At 43.6% G+C, this 26,401-nt stretch overlaps 2 protein-coding genes across 5 annotated transcripts in view; one reads left to right on the top strand and one right to left on the bottom strand.

Moving 5' to 3' along the window:
* Window positions 1-1,409: 1,409 nt before the first annotated feature.
* cradd (CASP2 and RIPK1 domain containing adaptor with death domain) overlaps window positions 1,410-26,401 on the bottom strand; it is a 60,936-nt gene continuing 35,944 nt past the window's right edge. Inside the window, exons 2-3 of one of the 4 annotated variants that reach the window (XM_059987746.1) lie at window positions 13,911-14,007; window positions 9,019-11,350 (exon numbers count right to left, since the gene is read on the bottom strand). In XM_059987746.1, coding sequence (XP_059843729.1) covers window positions 11,299-11,350; window positions 13,911-14,007 — 149 coding nt within the window. In that variant the 3' untranslated portion in view covers window positions 9,019-11,298. Of the gene's footprint in view, window positions 2,321-9,010; window positions 11,351-13,910; window positions 14,079-26,401 lie in introns of those variants that run through there. The other 3 variants (XR_009515396.1, XM_059987747.1, XM_059987748.1) reach the window with 3 other exon arrangements.
* On the top strand, window positions 5,252-8,937 carry LOC132403920 (kelch repeat and BTB domain-containing protein 4-like). The gene has a single exon (XM_059987743.1). It carries the CDS (start codon window positions 7,690-7,692, stop codon window positions 8,713-8,715), a length of 1,026 nt encoding a protein of 341 aa, XP_059843726.1. The 5' UTR covers window positions 5,252-7,689; the 3' UTR covers window positions 8,716-8,937.

Here is a 26,401-nt window from a genome sequence, read left to right as displayed (position 1 = left end):
CTATAGATGTGCAGCGGAGAGTGTATTGACTGGCTGCATCACTGCCTGGTATGGAAACACTAATGCCCTTGAATGGAAAATCCTACAAAAGGTAGTGGATGTAGCCCAGCCCATCACAGGTAAAGCCCTGCCTACCACTGAGCACATCTACACAGAGCCTTGTCACAGGAACACACCATCCATAATCAAGAACTTCAACCACCACATTCAGGAATAGTTATTACCCATCAACCATTAGGGTTTTGAACCGCAAGGGGATAATTTCGTTTAACTTCACTTGCCTCATTACTGAAATTTTCTCACACCAATGGACTCATTTTAAAGGACTCTTCATCTCATTTTCTCAATATTTATTGCTTATTTGTTTATCATTATTATTATTATTTCTTTTTGTATTTGCACAGTTTATTGTCTTTTGCACATGGTTGAATGCCCAGTTACATCATGTCCATATCCCTCCATCTTCCTCATATTCATGTGCTCAGCTAATTATGTCTTAAAAGCTTTGAATGTATTTGCCTCTGCCACCATACTAGGCAGCACACTCCAGGCATGCACCTCTCTCTGAGTATAAACTTACCCCTCATATCCCTTGTGAACCTACTTTCTCTCACCTTCAATGCATACACTCTGGTATTAGGCATCTCCACCATAGGAAACATACCCCTTGTCTACTCTATCTATGTCCCTCATAATTGTGTAAACCTCTATCAGATCTCCCCTCAGCCTTCGCCTCTCCAGAGAAGTTTATCCAGCCTCTCATGATAGCACCTACCCTCTAAACCAGGAGGCATCCTGGTAAACTTCATCTGCACCCTTTCCAGAGCCTCAACATCCTTCCTATTGTGGGCAATGGAACTGGGGCAATATTCAACTTGAGGCCTAACCAGAGTTCTACAAAGTTGCAACGTAACCTAATGACTTTTGAACTCAATGCCTCGACTAATAAAAGCAAGCATTCCATAAGTCTTCTTAACCGCCCTATCAACCTATGTAGCCACTTTCAAGGAGCAGTGAACTTGGACCCGAAGATCTCTCTGCTCAGCAACATTGTTCTTGCCCTTAACAGTGTACTGTCTCTTGTATTTGCCCTACTGAGGTGCAACAGCTCACATTTATCTGGGTTAAGTTGCATCTGCCATTTCTCAGCCCAGATCTGCAGCTGGTCTATATTGCGCAGTATTCTTTACCAGTCTTCAACACTACCCACAACTCCACCAAGCATGGTATCATCTACAAATTTACTAATCCACCCATCTACATTTTCATCTGGGTCACTTATATACATCACGAACAGCAGAGGTCCCAGCATTCATCTCTCCGGAACTCAACTAATTACAGACTTACAGCTCGAATAAATCCCTTTGATCGCTGCCCGCTGTCTTCTATATGCAAGCCAGTTCTGAATGATACTGACAATCCACTGTGGACCCTATGCATCTTAATTTTCTGGATGAGCCTTTGATGAGGGACTTTGTCAAATGCTTCACTACAATTCACGTAGACAACATCCACAGCTCTACCTTTATCAATCTCTCTCATCATCTTGTCAGGAAACTCAGTCAAGGTGGTAAGACATGATTTGCCCAGCACAAAGCCATGGTCCAAGTGTGGGTGAATGGGACAAGGCAGAATTACAGTTTGGCCAGACTAGATGGACCAAAGGACCTGTTTGGGCACAGTAGTGCTCGATGACTCTATTAGTGTTGTTGTGGGGAGAAGGCATGTTTGCTGGATCTTAACCTCCAGCCATGTATTTTCCACGTGATTAACTTGTTTGGGTTTGGTGTCTCCTCCATACGATGTATCACTTTGTAGCAGGGCAGTGCAGGACAAGTAAACATACAAGATACAGAGGAGTTAAGGCAAAAAGCAGAAGGAGTTTTACTATTCTGAGCCATGTGAGAATGAAGAATTCACTTCCAGATGTGAGGACTGAAATTAAGCTTGTGAATATCTAAGGATTTGTTGGATAGTTGAAGGAAAGGGACATGGAGAAAGATGGGTAAATGGGACAAGGATGCTTCAGGTGTGTTTGAGAAATAACTACCAATATGGCCTGTCTGAGATTGCTGTATTGTCACCTCTACATAGTTTAAAGCTTTAGTTATTTCCTGCTTGCAGACATGACAGTTCATTTGATGTTTTTTCCCATCTTGGGCAAACTCAAGATAACTTGTATTTACTCCAGTTCTCAGTTTCTAAGGTGCCAGAAGAACTCTGCAAGGAGAGTAGACTTGACAAGGTAGGTGGTGGACGGGCTGTTGGAGATGTGCACCTCTTCTGCTGATATGCTTGGTGTCTGTTCTGCTCAGAGGGGCTGGAAGTGTTCAAAATAAAGTTATTATCAAATACATATACAGTGCCTATAAAAAGTATTCACCCCCACCCCTTGGAAGTTTTCATGTTTTATTGTTTTACAACATTGAATCACACTAGATATAGTTTGGCTTTTTTAACACTGATCAACAGAAAAATACTTTCTCATGAGAAAGTGAAAACAGATCTCTACAAAGTGATCTAAATTAATTACAAATATAAAACACAAAATAATTGATTGCTTCAGTATTCACCTCCTTTATTGTCATTAAGGAAGAAATAGCGAAACATTTAGAAAGGAGTGGTTCCATTAGACAGACGCAGCATGGATTCAGAAAGGGCAGGTCCTGTTTGACAAACTTACTGGAGTTCTTTGAAGACTTAGTGGATAGAGGGGAACAGGTGGATGCCATTCACTTGGTTTTCCGGGTGTTCGATAAGGTGCTGCACAAGAGACTTATAAATAAGATGGATGCATGGAGTCGGAGTAAGTGTATTGGCATGGGTACTGGATTGGTTAACCCACAGAAGGCAGAGAGCTGGTATAATTGGCAGACAGTGGTGAGTGGGGTGCCACAGGGGTCGGTGCTGGGCCCGCAGCTGTTTACCATTTACATTGATGATTTGGAAGAGGAGACTGAGTGTAGCATAGCAAAATTTGCTGGTGACACTAAACTGAGTGGAAAAGCAAATTGCACAGAGGATGTGGAGAGTCTGCAGAGAGACATAGATAGGTTAAGAGAATGAGCCAAGGTCTGGCAGATGGAATACAACGTTGGTAAATGCGAGATCATCCACTTTGGAAGGAAGAATAGAAGAGCAGATTATTATTTAAATGGTGAAAGATTGTGGCATGCCGTTGTGCAGAGGGACTTGGGAGTGTTTGTTCATGAATTGCAAAAAGTTGGCTTGCAGGTACAACAAGTTATTAAGAAGGCAAATGAAATGTTGGCCTTCATTGCTAGAGGGATTGAATTCAAGAGCAAGGAGATCATGCTGCAACTATACAGGGTACTGGTGAGGCCACACCTCTGTGTGCAGTTCTGGTCTCCATACTAGAGGAAGCGTATACTGGATTTGGAGGCAGTGCAGAGGAGGTTCACCAAGTTGATTCCAGAGATGAAGGGGTTAACCTATGAGGAGAGATTGAGTCGCCTGGGACTATACTCTCTGGAATTCAGAAGAATGAGAGGGGATCTTGTAGAAACATACAAAATTTTGAAAAGGATAGATAAGATAGAAGTAGGAAAGTTGTTTCCATTGGTAGGTGAGACTGAAGGGGACATTGCCTCAAGATTCAGGGGAGAAGATTTAGGATGGAGATGAGGAGAAACTGTTTTTCCCAGAGAGTGTTGTATCTGTGGAATTCTCTGCCCAGGGAAGCAGTTGAGGCTTCATCACTAAATATATTTAAGATACAGTTAGACAGATTTTTACATAACAGGGGAATTAAGAGTTATGGGGAAAAGGCAGGTAGATGGAGCTGAGTTTACGGACAGATCAGCCATGATATTGAATGGCAAGGCAGGCTCGATGTGCCGGATGGCCTACTCTTGCTCTTATTTCTTATGTTCTTTAAGTCAGTATTTAGTTGGTACATCCTTGGCAGCAATTACAGCCTTGAGACTGTGTGGATAGGTGTCTATAAACTTTGCACTGCAATTTTTCCCTATTCTTCTTTACAAAACTGCCCTAGCTCTGCCAGATTGCATGAGTGAACAGCCCTTTTAAACTCCTGCCACATATTCTCAGTTGGATTGAGGTCTGGACTATGACTTGGCCTCTCCAGGACACTAATTTTGTTTCACCTCCTTGTGGGCATACTCAGTAAATTCATAGAATAGTATGAATCAATGAAAAACCAAACCAACTTGGGCCTTCAACGTGTATGCAAAAGGCAATAAACTGAGTCACGAGGCTCCTGTATCTTCTTCCTGATGGCAGCACTGAGAAAAGAGCACGTCCTGGGTGGTGGGAGTACCCGATGATGGATGCTGCTTTCCTGTGACTGTGTTTCATGTAGACTCTGAATGATTTTATGGGTACATGTTCACCTACAATTGTTTTAACAAAGACCGTGACAACCATTAGTACACTCATTTAGATCCACAGATGAGTCCTTGAACATAGGCCAGTCCACTGACTAAAAACAATCCTGTAGCCTCTCCTCTACTTCCTGTGACCGCCTCTTTGTTATCCTTATCCTTATCGGTAGCCTCTGCCTGGACACTTGTTGGAGGTTAGCCAAGTGATCCGATTTACTGAAATGCAGTCTGGGCATGGAACGGTAGGCATTCCTTACCCTAGAAACAGTAGTTTCGTGTGTTGGAATCTCTGGTGCTACAGGTTGTACGCTGATGGTAACTGGGCAGGCTTTTAATCAGACAAGCCTGGTTGAAGTCCCCAACAATGGCTTGAAATGTGTTGAGATGGACTGTTCCTTGTTTGGAGAAGGCTTCATGTAGTATTGCGATTGCTTGATTACAGTCGGTGCTGGTGGTATGTAAATTGTGGTCAGGATTATGGAGGAGAACTCTCTAGCTAAGTAGAATGGGCAGCATTTAACTGTTAGATGTTCAAAGTCAGGGGAACACGAGTTTAACAAAACCACCAACCACATTGGAGCACCTCCGAGAGGTGAAACACACACTCCACCTTTTTTCCTTTCTAAATTAACAGTTCAGTCCATATGGGAAACTGAAAAGCCTTCGGGTCTGATTGCGGAATCTGGTGTGCTGGAAGACATCCAAGTCTCACTCAAGCATAGAATACAACAGTCTCTTATTTCCCTCCGATACAGAGATCTTGCCCTCAGGTCCTCAATTTTGTTCTCCAGTGACTGTACATTTGCTAATGATGCTGGGTAGAGGGGTCCTCATCCCTCTGTGTTTCAGATTGGCTTGTGTTCCCACCCACCCACCCCGTCCTGCTTCGCTTTAGTCTGTGGCGATGAACGTTCGTCTGCTTAAAGTTGCCGTACCCGTCTGGTCTGCCTGGACATTCAGACGATCATAAACTCTGTAGATCATTTAGTGCTTGGGGGGAAATTACATGCTACAGATCACAGTGATTAATTCGAAAGAGGTATACTTAAAAGTATTGTCTGCAGCCCACGGAACATCTCTGTGGTTAACTGGCACCATAGTTATCCAACATGGAAGTGTTCAATGCATATTCAGAGCTCCTTCATTTTGAGCAGCTGTGGGCAGCAGGTCACGTTGAGTCGGTGTGGTTGTTACTTTTATAGAACATAGAACACTACGCCACAGTTCAGGCCCTTTAGCAAACAATGTTGTGCTGAACTTTAAACCTACTTTAAGATCAATATAACCCTCTCCTCTTACATAGCCCTCCATTTTTCTATCTTCAAGTTTCTTCAAAGAAATCTTTTGTAGCATTTTCTGTCTTCTGGAAATATGTTCTCATGGTGGTGTTTGATAGAGTGCTTGATACATGTCACTGGTGACAGGAGCTGGTTCAGTGAATTCACAGCCACGATACTGATGATGCTGACTGGGAGAGGTTTCCAAACCTGTCAATAGATTTAGAGGATTCTGCAAAGACACTCGGGCTACTTCTTCGATGATTTGGATGTTGCCTGTGCTTCCCAAGAACACAATTTTAAGGCTAAGGAGATGGTGCAGGAGGGAGGGCTTCATGTTTCTGGACAATTGGGCTTTGTTCCAGGGAAGGTGGGACCTGTTCCGACAGGACAGGTTGCACCTGAACTGGAGGGAGACTAACACCCTTGTGGGTAGTTTCGCTAGTGCTGCTCCGGGGGGTTTAAACTAGATTTTCAGGGGGAGGGAAACCAGAGTGTTAGAGCAGATAGTGAGGTGGAGGAGGATAAAGGTGAAGCATGTATAGACAGAAATCAAAGGTTTGTATGTGATAGAAATGTTCTCAGGTGCATCTATTTCAATGTAAGGTGTATTGTAGGTGAGGCAGATGAGCTTGGGGTGTGGATTGGCACGTGGGATTACAACATTATTGCTATTAGTGAGACTTGGTTGCAGGAGGGGCAGGACTGGCAGCTTAATGTTCCAGGGTTCTGTTGTTTCAGACATGATGGGGGAGGGATGAAAGGGGGAGGATTGGCACTGCTAGTCAGGGAAAATATCACAGCTGTGCGTAGACAGGACAGCCCAGAGGGCTTGTCTACAGAGGCCATATGGGTGGAGCTGAGGAATGGGAAAGGTGTGACCACACTAATAGGTTTGAAATATAGACTGCCCAATAGTCAGAATTGGAGGAGCAAATCTGTAGAGAGATAGCAGACTGATGTAAGAAACAGAAAGTTGTAATAGTAGGGGATTTTAACTTCCCACATATTGACTGGGACTCCCACACTGTGAAAGGGCTAGATGGCTTGGAGTTTGTCAAATGCGTTCAGGAAACTTTTCTAAATCAATATATCCATTTCGAACAATTTTGACATCAATAAACCCGTCTCAGTGCATAAAACCAAAATCTCCTCAACCAACAATGACCCCAGCAAGAATTGTCCATCGCACAACAAACCCCACCCCCTCAAAAAATACAGAATGTTTAGAAACAGACCCTTTGATGAAAGAAAGGCCCTTCTCAAGGAAAAAAGAAAATGTTTTAAGTGCTACTCCTCTACCTCCCACCTCGCTAAAGAGTGTACGTTCCCGTAAAGTGCTTGGAATGCAACAGCACTAATCACGACGGGGCCATGCACCCCGGCCCGTCACCACAAATTGGCAAGACTTCTTCACCCTCACAAGAGGACGGCAGGGAGGGAGAGGATCACCCCAGTACAACTGTTGACAGCTCGAGCTGCAAAGAAGTTTGCGGTCCAGGTTAGTCAAGCCATTCGTGCTCAGAGATCTGCCTCACTAAGATGTACACTAAGGGAGCCAAAGACAAGGCCATCAAAGTCTATGTAATTCTGGACGACCAGAGCAGCCACTCACTAGTCAGACCAAGTTGTTCAGCGTAGAGAGTAATCCATTCCCATACTACCTCAGAACTTGCTCTGGCATCGCAGAAACATCTGGCAGGAAGGCAGAAGGCTTCCAGCTTGAGTCACTGGATGGTAAAGTTGTCTCCCTCCACTCTTGGAGTGCAACAAGATCTTGAATAACCACACCGAGATTCTGATGCCAAGTGCAGTGCTACACCAGCTGCATCTCCACCATATTGCCCAGCACATCCCAGAACTGGATCCAAAAGCAGAAATACTCCTGCTACTTGGAAGAGACATTCTCCAGGTGCACAAAGTCAGGCAGCAGGTCAATGGACCACACAACGCCCCCTTCGCCCAACATCTGGATCTGGTCTGGGTGGTGATAGGGGAGGTGTGCCTTGGCAACGTACACAAACCGACAGTTAACACGCTCGACTAACATGCAAGAGAGTGGCTGCCATTCAATTTTTCACCCCTCCACAAGCATTATGTGTATCAAAGAAGCACAACAAAGGCACGAGCATAGTCAAATAACTGAGAAGACACTGAGACAGTCAGTCTTCGCCCAAACTGAGCACGACGATAACCTTGCTCCAACAGTGGAAGGCACTCGGACACACTCACTGGCAGTGTCTTTGCACTGTGATGATGACGCTATCAGTGTCAGTGGGCAAAATCGATTGCGCCAGCAGATTACTGCCGCGTGCAAGCGCGGAAGTGACCCGTATGTTGTAGGTGGCCCCATCCCACAACGGATGTGGAAGTGCAACACGGAGACAATGGACTGGGAACAATGCGCATCATTGCCGAGATATCGGCTTCAGGACACGCTTGTATCTATCCCAAGTGAAGATGCCATTTATTCATTGGGTGGGAAAACCCTTCAGGATACACCTTCCAGTGCTGTCATTATTATGTGGTCTGTGATAATGTGCGGGTTGAAACTAATCATCTGGAGACTGCAGTGTCTTGTGCTGCTGGTGTTGACCTTAATGGAACTATCTATCTACTGGGTGGGGAATAGAGTGACCTGGACTTCTTTACCAAACCATCTCATCTCATTCAGTGTTTTTGACATGCGTTCCAGGACGTGTCAGTTAAAGTCATATCACCTTCCCTTTACAGGCCATATACATGATGCTATTCACAAGGACCTGATTTTTATAGCAGCTGAGAGAGATTCTCTGGTATGTTACAATCCACTGCTTGACAGCTTCACCAGACTGCGCTTCACAGAGGTTTGGAGTCGTGTGCCCTCCCTGTGGAAGACTGCCAGCTGCAACGGGTGTATCTATGTTTTCAGAAATAAGTGTAAAAAGGGTGATGCCAAAACATTAAAATGGAACCCAGCTGCATCTGTAGTATCGGTGATAAATGAAATTGAGATATTGGCAACTTCTTTTGGCATGATTCTAACCAAGTACAGTAAACTGCAGTTTTTAGGATTTAATTTGTTGAGTGCATGAAGTTATTTTGTTTTAAACTTCTGCAGATGACAACAAAATTTCAGTACTATGTTTGTTTTCTATGACATGAATTGACCTAAACAATGTCAAACTATTGTCATGTTCTATTCCAGACTGAGACCATTTGCAGAGCTAGCTTGACTTCTACCTAAAGACTGATTTAGAGTTTAAAGTTCTGTACCATCTTCATAGTGACCTTACAAAGGTCAGGCGGGGAGTGTGTTGCCCTTAAGGTATTTATTTAACTTTATTAAATTTCCACTTTAAATAAATTGTTTGTAATTATTTTTAGTTAGAGTTAAAGGTTGATAACTACGTTACAGTTTAAAGAATGTAAAATTCATTATCTGTGATGTATTGTGGCATGTGATGATGTCACCCCCAGTTTCACCGCGTCTTGTGGGTAAGTTCCGGTTCGGAGAAACAGGAAGGTGGGGGCCTACAGGTGTAGGACCAATGCAAAAAGCTCCATTTCTACTCACAAAGAAACATCATAGAAGCAATGCCCTAAGTTCGTACGACAGTTGATGTGTTGAAGTAAAAATGTTAACGCTGATTCTGTTAAAAGAAATGACAGTTGATGAGGTTTATTTTCTTGTGCCTTTGAAAGCATTGCTGGAAAAATTGTGTTGGAGTCTACCTAAAACTGTTGATGGCTTAAGCAGATTCTGCCTGTATGTTGTACTTTAATGTAATACAGTTTGTTATAGTTTTATTTTTACAAATATTTATGATGCAAATGTGATGTCAAGAAAGAAACAGACACTGTATATGTTTTGTATTAGTTATCAACAGTTTTCACCATACATTAACGTGGAAGAGTGAACAGTGAACGGTTAATCTTACTGTGATCCTGTCCTCATTGGCTCCAGTTTAACTTGGTGTTTAGTCAGAGTTTCAACACACTGCACAAGAACACTACACCTATAAAGCACCCAGGACATCTTCAGGGAGAGGTGTCTCAGGAAGGCAGCATCCATTATGAAAGACCTTCAGCACCCAGGGCATGCCTTTTTCTCACTGTTACTATCAGGTAGGAGGTACAGAAGCCTGAAGGTACACACTCAGCGATTCAGGAACAGCTTCTTCCCCTCTGCCATCTGATTCCTAAATGGACTTTGCTGTGGACACTACCTCGCTTTCTTCAATATACAGTATTTCTAGTTTTGCACATTCTTAAAAAAGTAATCTATTCAATATATGTAATTGATTTGCTTGTTTATTTTTTTCTCTCTCTCTCTGCTAGATTATGTATTGCATTGAACTGCTGCTGCTAAGTTAACAAATTTCACGTCAATGCCAGTGATAATAAACCTGATTCTGATTCTGAATTGTTAAGGACAAGATGATGGAGTACTTGGTGACACAGGACAAGATAAGGCAAAGTCAGCATGGTTTCATTAAGGGAAAATTTAGCCTGACGATCCTGTTGGAATTCTTTGAGGAGATTACAAGTAGGATTGATAAAGGAAATACAGTGGATGTTGCATATTTGGATTTTCAGAATGCCTTTGCCATGAGGCTGCTTGCCAAGTTAAGAGCCCATGTATTACAGGAAGGTTATTGGCATGGTTCGAGCATTGGCTGATTGGTAGGAGGCAAGTGGGAATAAAAGATCCTTTTCTGGTTGGCTGCCACTGACTAGTGGTGTTCCACAGGGGTTGGTGTTGGGCCTGCTTTGTATTATGCTGTATGTCAATGATTTAGATGATATACCCTGCCAATGGTGGCGGGCGAGGAAGATGATTGCAGGCATTTTGGAAACCCTTAGACATATGGCTGATAGAAAAATGGTGAATATATAGAAGGGAAAGTTTAGATCGATCTTAGAGTAAGTCAGAAGGCCTGCCAAAATCATGGCTGAAGGGCCTGTAAGGTTCTGTTCTATTTTCTGTTTCTCCTATGTTGAGTTAATGAGACTGACCACATGATGGAGCTAAAAGAACATGTGCTTTTATACCCAGAAACAGACAGCATATCTTCATTAACTCATTAATTCGGCTGCTCTATGCCCCCAGCCCCACAATAAAAATTTATCTGATTTTGCAGGGGCTCATTCAACACGTCTGTCCTGACTGGAGAGAGGGCAAATCCATGCTGACATCAAATGCCCTACCTCGCAGAAAATCTCCCAAGCTAACCGTACCCTGCAGTGGTGACGTGTCATCATCTTACACCTGCTCCACTGTTGGGGTCTTGGTTGGATCTCTCTTTGTCTGGAACCTCCTCCTTGACCTTTCTGCCATCGGGAACTAAGCTCCAGGCGGTATCATTCTCAGAATCTCAGGATCTCACAAGTCTTTCCACGCATAAGATGGCCATATATACATAAGATTAGCTTAAACATGTAAGACTAATTATAGGTATTTTTTATATATTTTTTAATTATTTCAGTTTTTTTTTTACTTTCTCACCAGCAACCAAACCAGATTTGGTTACTCTTTCATATCACTCAGAAAGTTCCCAAAAAGTACGTAAAAATCTGTGAGAATATGTTAAAAGCAAAAATCCCCAGGCCAGTCAGAAGCAATGGTCTCTTCACACAGACATCCGATACTTTTCTCAGAAGGTTATTGCCAAGTCTTAGTGAGTTTCTCTTCTGTAAGTGCTGTGGTCAAACAACTGGTGGTAAGTGCTGAAAGAGCAATAAAGGAAAAAGACTTAATATTCCATAGCTCCATTCTGCGCATAGTGACTCCTTACAAGATGGCTTCCATTACCAAAACTGGATCTTTATCAACCATCTGGATGATAATGTGGTAAACTGGATCAGCAAGTTTGCTGATGACACTAAAATTGGGGACACAGTGGACTGTCAAAGCTTGCAGTGGGATCTGGACCAGCTGGGAATAAGGTTTGAAAAATGGCAGATGGAATTTAATGCAGATAACTGTGTGATGTTGCACTTTAGGGGGACACACCAGGGTAGGACTTACACAGTGAACAGTAGGGCACTCGGGAGTACAGTACAACAAAGAAAAGCATGTAGACTTCAGGAAGTGCAGACAAACCGCCCCCTCTGTGAATACGTGGCTTCTCCATATCGAGGATTAAGTGAAACCATTTTCTGGAAGTTCACATCACAGATGACCTCACGTGGTCCCTTACTATCACCTCCCTGAACAAGAAGGCACAGCAATGCCTCCACTTCCTAAGAAGATTGAGGCAAGCAAGGCTTTACCTCCCCCCCCCCCCCATTAATTGTGTTTTACAGGAGCACCATTGACAGCGTCTTGGCAAATTGTATCTCCATCTGGTGTGGGAGTTGGCATTGAACCTGAAGTCCATACAAAGGACTGTGAGAACAGCTGAGAGAATCATGGGGCTGTCCCCACCAATCCATCGGTGACAATTATCAGAAGCACTGCGTATGCAGGGCCCTTAGTATTATTAAGGATCCCACCCATCCATCCAGCATCCTCTTTGACTTTTTACCATCATGCAGGACACTGCGATGCATCAAAACAAGAACGGTCAAGATGGTAAACAGTTTCCTCCCCCAGGCTATCAGGCTTCTGGACTCACTGTGGTCTCATATTTGAAGGGTCACTGGTTAATCTGTTCCAGTACAATACTTAATATTAACACGTTATTTATGTGTGATTCATCTGTAGATTTTATTCTAAACATCATAAGTTATTGTGTGTTATTGTGGTACTACTGTGTTTTACACCCTGGATCAGAGAAACATTGTCTTATTTCTATATCGATTATATGGTTATATACGTTGTCTACATGTATATAGTTAAACGAAATTACACTTGATTGACTTGACTTGATTCCCTAGAGCCTACGAGAATGAAGGGAGATCTGATAGCTTCCCAAGGACCTTTTCCTTTATAATGCAATACCAGTCACTTTTACTGCACTGGCTCTCTCACATTTCTCGCATTCTGCTATTCTCTTCCACAGTGAAGACCGACACAAGTCACTTAGAGTTTCTCCGCCATTACTCTGTCCCTCATTACTGCCTCTCTAGTGTCATTTTCCAGCAATCTGATGTGCACTCTCCTATCTCCTTTACTCTTTATATATCTGAAAAACCCTTTTGTATCTTTTTTTATATATTGGCTAATTTATCTTCATATTTCATCTTTACTCTCCTTATAGCTTTTTTAGTAGCTTTCTGTTGGTTTTTAAAAGCTTTCCAATCCTCCACCTTCCCACTGATTTTTGCTATACAGTATTATAATGCCCTCTCCTTTGCTTTTATGCTGTCGTTGACTTCCCTTATCAGCCACGGTTCTGTTATCCTCCCTTTAAAATAATTATTCATCTTTGGGATGTCTTTTTCCTGCACCTTCCGAATTTCCCTCAAACACTAGACATCATCCCTACTAGTGTCCCTTTCCAATCAACTTTGGCCAGCAAATCTCTCTTGCATCTGTCATTTCCTTTACTCTACTATAATACTGATACATCTGATTTTAACTTGTCTTTCTCAAACTGCTGGGTGAATTCTATCATATGATGATCACTTGTTCCTGAAGGTTCCTTTACCTTAAGCTCCCTAAACAAATCTGTGTCATTCCATAACACCCAATCCAGAACTGCAGTTCCTCTAGTGGGCTAAACTATGAGCTGCTCTAAAAAGCCATCTCATAGGCATTCTACAAGTTCCCTCTCTTGGGATCCAGCACCAAGCAGATTTTCTCAATCTACATGCATATTGAAATCTCCCATAATTATTGTAACATTGCCCTTTTTACATGTTTGTTGTATATCCCATTGTAATTTGTAGCTCGCATCCTGGCTTTTGTTAAGACGCCTGTACGTACAGTGCCTTGTAAAAGTATTCAGCCTCCAACCCTTTGTTCACGTAAATGAGTATTACAAACAGAGATCTTGATCAATTTAACTGAGAGTTTTTATTTATGAATCACATGCTCTTTTTTCACTGTAGAGTGAAAGAACAGGGAAATCAGTAAAGCATGAAAAACTGAAACTTCAAAAGCTAAAATGTCAGCAGTTCAAATGTATTCATCCCCTTTTGCTCAGTATTTAGTTGAACCACCTCTCACAGCTATTACAGCCAATAGTATTTTGGTACCTCCTGCCTGTGTCACCACAATCGAATTCCTGGCCCACCTGGAGGCTTTTGGAGGAGGCCACTAAATGGGTTACTCTTTTCTGCCCAACCTGCAGACTTCCAGTCCCCCACCCCCAGTACGCAGCTGAACAGGTTTCAAGCTTACCAGCAAAAGGGCTCAGCCCTTCTGAGGCTCTCGGCAACAGGAGGATGAGGGGTCGCATCACATTCAGCAGTTCCCAGAGGGTAATGATCATGGCAGGCTGCATTGGAATGAGACAGGCATCTGAATAACTTCACGCTGCTGAAAATCTTTGGGTTTCTATAATGATATCTACATCAGACAAGGAGAGAAATCGGAAGACTGACATCAAGCTAATGCAATGCCATTCAAGGAAGTTGGACATCAAAGTATCCTGAAACACTCATCACTCTTCGTAGGTGACCTAGTACAATCATTGACTGATTCTGAGGCTTTCCGTGTCATCACCTGAGGGTCTAAAGAGGAGATAGCCTGGAATAACCTCTCCCACCAACCCCCATCCCTCTCCATGGTGAAGCATCTCCTATTGGACCTGTTACTGTGATGATTCATCTACTTTTCCACCCTGAACAAGATCTCCTCGTGGATTTCATCAATCACGGCTCAATTCCCGCCTCTGCCTGTAAGGAGTTTATACATTCTTCTGACCTTCGACTTACACAGGAGAATGAGGAGATGACCAGGTAGTCAACCCTGGGTTGCAAGAGACTGGTAAATTAGTGACGGTCAGGAGAAGAAGGGAAATGTCAGCAAGTGCAGAGTACACCTGTGGTCTTTCGCCTCGATAATAAGTATATAACTTTAGAAACTATTGAAAATGACCTACCAGGGAGAGCCACAGTGACCAGGTCTCTGGCTCTGAGTCTGGTGCTGTGGCTCTGAAGAGAAGAGAGGTGAAGAGGACTGCTGTAATGATAGGAGATTCCTTAGTCATAGGCAAGGTTCTGTGGGTGTAATAGAGACACTCAGATGGGATATTGCCTCCCTGGTGCCAGGATCAGGGATGTCTTGGATCATGTCCATGGCATTCTCAAGGGTGAGAATGAGCAGTCAAAAGTCTTGGTACATATTAAGCACCAATGATTTGGTCGACAAGGTGAGAAGGTCCAGAAGAGAGATTTTTGGGAGCTAGGTAGAAAGCTGAGAAACAGGACCTCCAGGGCAGTAATCTCTAGTTTAATATCTGTGCCACATGCCAGTGAGGGCAAGAATAGGATGATTTGGCAGGTAAATGCGTGGCTAAGGAACTGGTGCAGGTTTATGGATCATTGGGATCTCTTCTGGGGAAGGTACAACCTGCACAAAAGAGATGGGCTACACCTGTACCTGAGGGGGTCCAGTATCCTTGTGGGCAGGTTGGCTAGAGTTGGATTTAAACTAACTTGGCAGGGGGAGGGAAACCAGAGTGATAGTGCTGAGGATGAAGTAGTTGGGTTACAAACAGAGGCAGTGTGTAGTGAGATTGCTAGCAAGGAGAGGCTGACGATGGGGCAAAATTGCAGTCAACATGATGAGTTGCAACGTAAAAGGTGAACAAAAACAAAATGGGTGAATCCAGGACTGAAGGTGTTATAGTTCAATGCCCTGGGTATGCGGAATGAGGTAGATGAATTTATAGCACAGTTACAAATTGGCAAGTATGATGTTGTAGGCATCATTGAATCATGGCTGAAAGAAATTTATAGCTGGGAGCTTAATGTCCAAGGATACACATTGTATCAAATGGATAGGCAGGAAGGCAGAGACGGTGGTGTGGCTCTGATGGTAAAAAAAAATTAAATTAAATCATTAGGAAGAGGTGACAGGTTTGGAAGGTTTGAATCATTGTGAAATGAGCTAAGGAACTGCAAGGGTGAAAAGACCCTGATGGGAGTTGTATACAGACCTCCAAACAGCAGTAAGGATGTGGTTTACAAATTACAATGGGAGATAGAAAATGCATATCAGAAGTGCAATGTTACAATAGTTATGGGGGATTTCAATATGCAGGTTGATTGGGGAAACCAGGTTTTTTCAGGATTCCAAAGGGGGAAATTTCTAGAATGCCTACAAGATGGCTTTTTAGAGCAGCTCGTGGTTGAGCTTGCTAGGGGATCAGCTATTCTGGATTGGGTATTGTGCAATGAAACAGAAATAATTGGAGAGCTTAAAGTAAAAGAACCATTAGGGGAAAGTGATCATAATATGATCAGGTTCACCATGAATTCTGAGAAAGAGAAGCTAAAGTCAGATGTATCAGTATTACAGTAGAATAAAGGAATTACAGAGGCTTGAGGGAGGAGTTGGCCAGAACTGATTGGAATAGAACACTGGCAGGGATGATGGCAGAGCAGCAATGGCTGGAATTTCTGGAAACAATTCAGAAGGCACAGAATATACACATCCCAAAAGGGTAGAAATATTCTTTTGACAAGATGACACAAACATGGCTAACAAGGGAAGCCAAAGAGAGGACATATAATAGAGGAAAAATTAGTGGGATTTAGAGGATTGGGAAGCTTTTAAATACCAACAGAAGGAAACTAAAAGAGTCATTAAGAAGGTAAAGATGGATTATGAAAGTAAGCTAGCCAATAATGTCAAAGAAGATACCAAAAGTTTCTTCAAATACATAGAGTATAAAAGAGAAGTGAGAGTGGGTATCGGACTACTGGAAAACAATGCTGGAGAGTTAGTAAAGGGGGACTAGGAAACGGCAGATGAACTAAATAAGTATTTTGCAACCATCTTCACTGTGGAAGACACTAGCAGTGTGGTGGCAGTTTCAGGTGTCAGGGGTCATGAAGTGTGTGAAGGTACTATTACTAGGGAGAAGGTTGAAAAAAATGAAAGGTAGATGTGTCATCTGGACCAGATGGTGTACATCCCAGGGTTCTGAAAAAGGAGAATGAAGAATTGTGGGGGCATAGGTAATGATATTTCAAGAATCATTTGATTCTGGAATGGTTGCAGAAGACTGGAAAATTGCAAATGTCACTCCACTGTTCAAGAAGGGAGAGAGGCAGAAGAAAGGAAATTATAGGCCATTTAGTCGGACCTCAGTGGTTGGGAAGATGTTGGAGTTGATTGTTAAGGATGTGGTTTGGGGTACTTGGAGGAACATGATAAAATAGGCCGTAGTCAGCATGGTTTCCTCAAGGGAAAACCTTGCCTGACAAATCTGTTTGAATTCTTTGAAGAGATAACAAGCAGGATAGACAAAAGATATTCAGTTGATATTGCATACTTGGATGTTCAGAAGGCCTTTGAGAAGGTGCCACACATGAGGCTGCTTAACAAGCTATGAGCCTATGGTATTACAGGAAAGATTCTAGCATGGATAAAGCAGTGTCTGATTGGCAGGAGGCAAAGGGTAGGAATAAAGGAAGTCTTTTCTGACTGGCAGCCAGTAACTAGTATTGTTCCACAGGGGTTGTGTTGGGATCGTTTCTTTTTATGTTATATGTCAATAACTTGGATGATGGGATTGATGGCTTTGTTACAAAGTGTGCAAATGATATGAAGATTGGTGGAGGGGCAGGTAGTTTTGACGAAGTAGAGAGACTACAGAAGGACTTAGACAGATTATGAGAATGGTTAAAGAGATGGCAGATGGAATACAGTGTCAGGAAGTCGTGGCCATGCACTTTGGTAGAAGAAATGAAAGGTTTAACTATTTTCTAAATGGAGAGAAAATACAAAAAGCTGAGGTACAAAGGGATTTGGGATTCTTGTGCAGGATTCCCTAAAGTTAATTTGTAAGTTGAGTCTGAGGTGAGGAAGGCAAATGCAATGTTTGCGTTCATTTCAAGAAGGCTAGAATATAAAATGTAATGTTGAGACTTTATAAAATACTGGTGAGCCCTCACTTGGAGTATTGTGAACAGTTTTGGGCCACTTATCTTAGAAAAGATGTGCTGAACCTGGAGAGGGTTCAAAGGAGGTTCACAAAAAGGATTCCATTTTGAATGACTTGTCATATGAAGAGCATTTGACGGCTCTGGGCCTGTATTCACTAGAATTCAGAAGATTCAGGGATGACATCATTGAAACCTATCAAATGGTGAAAGGCCTCGATAGAGTGGATGTGGAGAGGTTGTTTCCTTTGGTGGGAGATCTAAGACCAGAGAACAGTCTCAGAATAGAGGGGTGTCCTTTTAGAAAGGAGATGAGGAGGTATTCCTTTAGCCAAGGAGTGGTGAATCTGTGGAATTCTTTGCCTCAGGCAGCTGTGGAGGCCAAGTCATTATGTATATTTAAGGCGGAGGTTAATAGATTCTTGACTTGGTCAGGGCATGAAGGGATATAGGGTGGGAGAAGACAGGTGTTTGGGATTGAGAGGAAAAATGGATCAGTCATGATGAAATAGAAAAGCAGACTTGATGGGCCAAATGGCCTAACTTTCCTCTATAGCTTATGGTCTTCTGGTTCTCTCCATGACTGTGTCGGTTACCTCCAGGCCTCCGATTTCCTCACACACTCTAAAAACATACAGTTAGGATTAATAATGTGGGCATGTTCTGTTTCCTCACACACTCTAAAGACGTACAGTTAGGGTTAATAATGTGGGCATGTTCTGTTTCCTCACACACTCTAAAGACGTACAGTTAGGCTTAATAATGTGGGCATGCTCTATTTCCTCACACACTCTAAAGACATACAGTTAGGATTAATAATGTGGGCATGTTCTGTTTCCTCACACACTCTAAAGACGTACAGTTAGGGTTAATAATGTGGGCATGCTCTGTTGGTGCTGGAAGTGTGGTGACACTTGAAGGCTAACCCCAGCTCACTGATTTGATTTGACACAAGTGACATGTTCCACTGTCTGTTCCAATGTACATGTGACAAATAAAGCTAATCTTTTAAAAAAATAATGGAGACGAGTGGATTCTCTAGTCACATCTGCCCACATCCTCTCAATCATTTACTGTCAGTCAGCTTCTTAAGCTGTCCTTCAGGATGGGGGTAACTTGCTTTCATTCCAGCTCCATGGGTTCTTGGTTGACTAATGAGGCCAATGTGGGACCTGCAGACTCTGCAACACTTGAGGCAGGATGTGCTGAACAGGGTATGTGAATAGTTTGGGAATAGCATACTCCTTTAGCTGTTCATGATGAGGAAGTATGCCACTCCAAAAACTGGACTCTAAATTCTCAGTGAACTTGGACTTCAAGTGAACACTTACATTTATCAAACACTGTATTGTGAAATATCGTACATTGAAATTACATGGAAACAACTTCGCCCTTCCTGTAGCTGCCATTTACCACAAGCCATTAAACTACCTACTAATGGAAAATGGTTTCTTTATGCTTCACTTACCCGATCCCTTTATAGACAACACAAAGGAGCAGAATTAGGCCATTTGGCCCATTGAGTCTGCTCTGTCATCCCATCATGGCTGATTTATTATTCCTCTCCTCTCCATTCTCCTGCCTTTGACACTCTTACTATTCAAGAACCTATCAACCTCCGCTTTCCGCTTTAAATATACCCAATGACCTGGCCTCCACAGTCACCTTTGGCAATGAATTCACAGAGATTCACCACCATCTGGCTAAAGAAATTCCTCCTCATTCTGCTCTAAATGGATGTCCTTCTATTCAGAGGCTGTGCCCTCTGGTCTAGACTTCCCCACTACAGGAAACATCCTCTCCACGTCCACTCTAACCAAGCCTTCCAATATTTAATTGGTTTCAATTTGATTCTGCCTCATTCTTCTAAACTTCAGCGAGTAAAGGCCATCAAATGTTCCTCATGTGTTAACCCTTTCATTCCTGGGATCAATCCCATGAACCTCCTCTGGACCCTTTTTAATTGTGGAGATTTCCATAAAACTTCCATTTGATGCCCTTTGTAGCAGTGAATATCAAACTTTCCATGTAGATTTGGTGCCCTTACCCTGACATCATGCTAAGGAATGTCTTGTAACTTCTGGAGGAATTCAGCTCCTAAAGCTTGTTCAAGCACTCAATGAGATGATGATCCATACCTTAACGAAGTTTGCCCATCTTTCTTCCTCTTCCCTTAATGCACTGAACTAACAAAATCTGCATTTCACAGCCTCAACATTTCCACATTGATCTACAGATTAATGAAGAGGTCTTCTCAAGAACCTCATCAACAATTTTCCCCCAGACATTTCAACATTTTATCATTACTGATGTTTTGTTACTTAAGTTGTCCCTGATTAGATCCTGAGCTTGATTCCTTCCCAGCTGCGACAAAGGCAGAGGTAGATAAGGTAATATTGTTTAATGAAAAGTGGAATAGATGGATGTATTTTTCTTTTTTTAAGAGCTACACCACGGGAATAGGCCCTTCTGGCCACCAGTTACAGAGGGGTGTTCTGTGAGCTAACCTAGTCCATAGTGCACAGTGAAATATAATTCAATTCAATCCATGCCTCGAGGTCTTTGGAGAGAAGCCAGCCCTGTCCTGACTTCCAAGAAAGCAGCTGATAGGCTTGTCAACAGTCTTCCTGGAAACATTCAACAAGTCATTTGCTACAGTAACAATTTTTGTTTTGCACAGCCACTATAAGCATGAAATCTATGAACTGACAGGTTTGCTTTCTGCTATCATGAGCAAATTCATATCTTAGCGGTGACTTAGGTGGAGCCAACAGCAAAGCTGCAGAGCACGCAAAACACTATCTTACAGAGTCACAGGTACTATAAAGGCACTATAGTGCAGAAACAGACCTTTCAGCCTATCTAGTCTGTGACAAGCTATTATCCTATCTAGTACGTGGAACATAGCCCTCCATACCCCTCACATATTTGTATCTATCCAAATTTCTCTTAAATGTTGAAATTGAACCCATATCCACCACTTCTTTGGCAGATCGTTCCAGACTCTCACCACTCTCTGCGTGAAGAAGATACCTCTCAGATTCCTCTTCAATATTTCACCTTTCACCCTTAACCTATGACCTTTAGAGTTTCCGGAACAACAACCCATGCAAAATCAATCTTCTGGTCATGCCACTCAAGGACTTGTGCTAATGTTTTTTTGGGACTGTATGTGCAATCATAACGTGTGTGTCTGTATGTATTGTGTTTTGCACCTTGGTCCCAGAGAAATACTGAATCATTTAGCTGCATATATGTATGTGTTTGACAATTAAATTTGTACTTGAACTTGACCTCTAGTTCTAATCCCACCAAATCTCACTGGAAAAAGCTTGCTTGCATTTACCCTATCTATGCCACTCAATTTTCTATACCTCTCTAAGATCACTCCTCATTCTTCTATACACCAGCAAAAAAAGGACCACTCTGTTAACAGTTTCCTATAACTTAGGCCCTTAATTCCAAGCACTATCGTTGTAAATTCTCTCTGTATTCTCTCACTTATTGATATCTTCCCTGCATCTTTCTGTATCTTCCAAAAGGTCATTAGCTCCTGATAATATTTGCAGCTAATGCTATATGTCTATCCACAAGAAAAATACTTCCCTTTCTGTGAAATAAAATTGTATGCAACAGTTTAATAACTCTGTGTATGTAGATGGGAGAGAGATCATAAAATCAGGATTAGAGGAACTGGCCGACAGTGGAAATATTCAGATTCCAACTGCGTCCTTTCTCCACTGAGAAACAGCCTTTGTTAGACTTCTGGCAAAGACTCAAAGTTATCTGTCCAGCCTGGCTGACTTATTGCAATGTTCTTTGCTTCCCTTTGTGATCCTGAAGTGCTTGAATCAACACAAAGTCCTGTGTCTGGTTTATTGAGGCAGGATTATTCAAATACGCAGACAACTCTCCTCCTGCTTCTCCAAGCCAGCAGTCTTCACTCAGCAGTTCTTACTCTCCCACCCTCTGGGCTGTTTAGGAAATCCCACGAAGAACAGGTTGTCATTGGGATGGTCAGATCTTTACCATTACAGCCTGCTTTATATATTATCACTAGTTATGCATGGAAAGACAAAAAGAACGTGGTCCAATGGCAGGAGCCCCATGTCCGTGAACCTCTGCAAGACCACTGAGGATGTCTGCAACTCCACTAGTCTGCTGTAGGATGTAGGCCAAAGAAAACTGTCCTGGGGTGATGGGAATGTCTGTGAGAGTAGGTCGGTGGGATGGAAGAGCAGGGTTTGTTTTGCTGCTGTTGTTTTGTCATTTGGGATGGTTTAGTTTCTTTTGTATTCTGTATTGTTCTGGCAATATTGGTGTGGTGATACTTACAGGCTGCCCCCAGCACATCCTTAGGTGTGTTGTTTGTTAACGCACACAATGCATTTCATGGTATGGTTCGATATATGTACATGTGATAAATAAATCTGAATCAAATGAGCAAGAATAAAAGAACAAGTGATTTAGAGGGATGTTGTGAGGGGTTGGGGGGAGAAATTGCTTGGATAAAACTACATTGTCTTATTGCTGATTCTCTAGGACAGGTGAAGTTTACGGTGCGAGGAAAATATTGAATTGCTGGGAAAAGAGACAGGTCACTGGGCACAAGATAAGAGGTGTGGAATTGTAAGGCTGGTGAAGAGAATTTTTACACACAACTAACACAACTTAGGGATATGCCAGGAGCAGCCACAAGTGTGGCCACACATTCTGGCTGCAACATAGCATGCCGACAATATTTGGCAGAACAACACAGAACACAAGTAAGAAAAGAACACCACCAGCTCAAGCTCATAATAAATCAATAAGCAGGTAACCTGGGCAAAGTATAGAGTTGATTTTGTTGGATTTGCTCTGGGATAAGAAGCAACTCGGGTGATCCAAACTGTTAAACCATTAAGTCAAGAAGATATCTCAGGAGAGTAGTTGGGTCAACCATATGGCCTGAATGAAAAATATTCCCAATTCACACACTAGTGATATCATGCAAAACCATCATCAATGGACTGAGATCAAGAATTCCCAAACTTACTTCATGTAGGAATTCCTTTACCAAGGGCAGAATGAGTTCAATTCATCCTTGGGTCCAGGAGTGAAACAACCAAACCACAAGTTGGTAATTTTAAAACAAAAAAATGTGGAAAATATCAAGTTCAATTTTAATTGTCGTTCAACCATACACATCCATGCAGCTAAACGATACAGTGCTCCTCTGGGGTCAAGGTGCAAAACACAGTAAAAACAGTCACATATGGCACATATAGTAATGATAGCACATACAGTCACTAAATAATATGTCCCTGAGTGGCATGGCCTGAAGATTGATGGTGCATGGGATATTATCCTGGAGCCACATTTCTGTAAGAACGAGTATGCAGCAGTACCTCAACTTGCAGTGGATCAGCAACAGATGAAGACAAATCAGCTCATTTTGTGCTGGGTCAGCTAAGCATGATATAAATCAAGCTCGTCTTCTGGGGAGCAAACACTGGAGAGCAGCACCAATAGAGGGGCCGGATTGCAGGGGCCAGCCCCCAACCCAGTACACCCACCATGCCTCTGTTCTCTCCAATCCCGTCTCCAGAAGCTCCTCTGCAAGAAGTAACGCAGAGGCACAAGGGCCTGGTCCACGGAACAACCAAGACCACGCAGCTCCCCACCATCAGTCTTTCCAGTGAACCAGACTTGGAGTATTTTACATTAACAATACCCAACAGGGTCTTGCAATCACAAGAAAAACACTTAAGACACATATTTGTACCATTTGTAGGACCCGGAGAGGTCACTGTGACAACACCTCTTATCGGAAATATAAATAACTTAAGAGATTCTACCACTTATGCTGAGGCCATGTGGATGTAACCCTCAGGCTCGCCCAGCTCGTGCTCCTCCAGGGGAATCAGCCTTCGGCCCCGCCAAACGTTTGTGTGGATGCTGTGTAATGTACCCCCAGTCACAAACCCACAATCAGACAGTACACCATATGCAATTAAATGATAGACTTTATGAATCTTAATCCGAATATAAGTTAGTAATGAAAATAAACAAAACAAAAAAAGGGCCCAAGTCAAAATCAAAAGTCCCCATTGGAGCTCACTCAGTAGTCATTCTTCCACTATTGATCTCCTCCGAACATCACCGACCTCAGATCCCAGTCCACTCTGTCCGGTGGTCTACCAGCTCTCTCCACACGCATCCTCCCTCTTCATCTCTCCTTGACAAAAGACCACGAGAAACCCAGCTCCCAGACACAAGAAAGAACAACATTTCTCCCATTGGACAGCCACTGAATTCAGAAGTCCCATTATCTCTAGTCATAACCTAAACATTGCTGCCACAGAGAAACCATTACCTTAACAGTGGAACATTACATAGAAGCCATTACATTAGCCTTAGGAGTGAAACCTTACAGCGTGTTACACTCTCCTCACCGAATTTAGTCACGTCCTCATGACATTGAGATAATTCGCCAACCCTTCCTGCAAACACAAACCCCAACCCAGGTGTGAAAGACAGTGACATTGCTCCCCAAAACAGTAGAGATCATGTTCTGTTCCCCAGGCACTACATAGGCCAACCTATCCGGTGGTTTCCTAATTCTCTGAGACCTCCATACCTCCTCACCTAACTCCTCAGGCTCAGACACTACTGAGGATATTTCAGGTCTACTTGGTGAATCCCCCCCCCCCACCCCGATCTATCACTCAGGCCCCCTGTCCCATGTCCAGGCCCCGCTTCCTCTCCTTCAAGGTCCTGCTGTAACCCAGGCTGCCCACAGATACCCTCCCTCCCCCCTTCACCTGACTCAATGGGAGAAGGGCCAGGAGTCTCTTCCTCAACCAATGGGGAGTTAGCAAAAGGCAGCATGTACCACACCTCCAGATCATGATCCTCTGAATCAGTATCCCCCTCACGGGTGGGGCCCAACCCAGCCTCTTCCACTGTGGGCCCTGCAGTCTCCCCGCATTATCGCAGAGTCCTCTTACTAGGTGTAGGCTCCATCGGGGTCTGGGTCTACCTGTACCTCTTGACCCAGGGGCAACAAGTGGTTCCAATGGAGAATCTTGACAGACCCATTCCCCTTCTCTGGTTTCACCCGGAGGTTTGGCATCTGACTCTCCACCACACAGGGTGCGACCACCCAGTGGTTAGCCAACTTATGCTTTCCAGGTAGCCCCAAATTCCTTATGAGGACCGGTCTCCCAGCAGGAATTGGGAGAACCTCACCTTCTGATTGTACCTCCTCTTATTTCTATGATTCTGCTTGGTGGCCGCAACCCCAGCCAATTCATAGGCCCTTGTCAGCTCTCTCCTCATGTCAGTCACATACTTCTGATAATGCTTTAGCTGTAAGTCACCCTCGCCAGTCCCAAAACAAAGGTCAATTGGCAACCTCACCTCGCGCCCAAACATCAGATAGTATGGCAAGTACCCAGTAGCTTCATTGTGTGTACAGTTGTAACAGTGAACCAGAGGCCCAGTATGTTGACTCCACCTGCTCTTCTTGCTGATCTCCAGAGTCCTGAGCATGTCTAGCAAGGTCCGATTAAACCTCTCAGGCTGGGGATCACACAGCGGGTGATAGGGCATGGTCCTCGACTTCTCAACTCCAAGCATGCCCAGCAACTCATGGATGAATCTGCTCTTGAAGTCCCATCGCTGCTCACTACGTATCTGCCTGGGAAGGCTATAATAAACCAAATACTTCTCCCATAACACTTTTGCCACCGTAGTCACCCTCTGGTCCTTGGTAGGAAAAGCCTGAGCATATCTGATGTTGTGGTCCATGATGAGTAAGACATACACCATATTGCTGGCATCGGGGTCTATGGACAGGAAATCCATACACACCAGGTCCAGGGGCCCTGCCCTCTGCAAGTGGGACAAGGGAGCTGCTTGTGTAGGCAGTGTCTTCCGCCGTATGCATCGAATGCATGACTTGCAGTATTCTTCGACCTCTGACTTCATTCGGGACCAGTAAAACCGGTCCCGAATATCCAGAATCATCATGAAGTGACTTCAACGCAATCCTCCGATACTTCTCAGGCAGACCCAGCTGGCAACGCAGAAGTCAGTCTGGGGTGATGTGACCCGGCATAAGATCTGGTTCTTCAACTCTAACCGAGGCCATTCTTTCAGTAATGGAGGCACCGAAGCGTGTTTCGTCTTCTCCGCCTGAGCCGTATCTCCCTTTTCAACCGTGGACCAGATAATGCCAATGCCCAGGGCATCTCGCTGAGCAGCTGCCACTTCCCCAGAACTCAAATCTGGCAGCTGATTTGTCTTCAGAGCAGTCAGGTTACAGTAAACTTGTGGTATGACATCATCAGAAGCCCCCAGTTGATCCACCGCTCATTCCGGCCTCTCCTTTCCCTCTGCCTTCACGGTGATGGCAAACTGACACATGGCCTTCACCCCAGGGGCAGGAACGCTCTCCCACTCCTTGTCCCTGACCAGTCCCTCATGCACCCGTCGGGACAAAGCATCCGCATCAATGTTCCGGCTCCCCAGCCGGTACTTCAGGCTGAAATCATAGGCAGACAATGCTGCCAAGCACCTGATGGCCAGTGGCAGCCAGTTTCACCGAGGTCAGGATATAAGTTAGGGGTTGTTGTCCGTCAGCACCTCAAACTTGGCCCCGTAGAGATAGTCACTCAGTTTATCCACCACCGCCCATTTCAACGCCAGAAACTCCAACTTGTGCATGGGATAATTTCTCTCAGAGGGCGAAAAACTCCGCTGACAAACGCCACAGGCCTCAACCCGGTGCCCTGA

This window comes from Hypanus sabinus, chromosome 13, assembly GCF_030144855.1.
Source record: "Hypanus sabinus isolate sHypSab1 chromosome 13, sHypSab1.hap1, whole genome shotgun sequence".
In the NCBI taxonomy this organism is placed as follows: Eukaryota; Metazoa; Chordata; class Chondrichthyes; order Myliobatiformes; family Dasyatidae; genus Hypanus; species Hypanus sabinus.
This window is presented reverse-complemented; position numbering and strand designations above follow the sequence as displayed.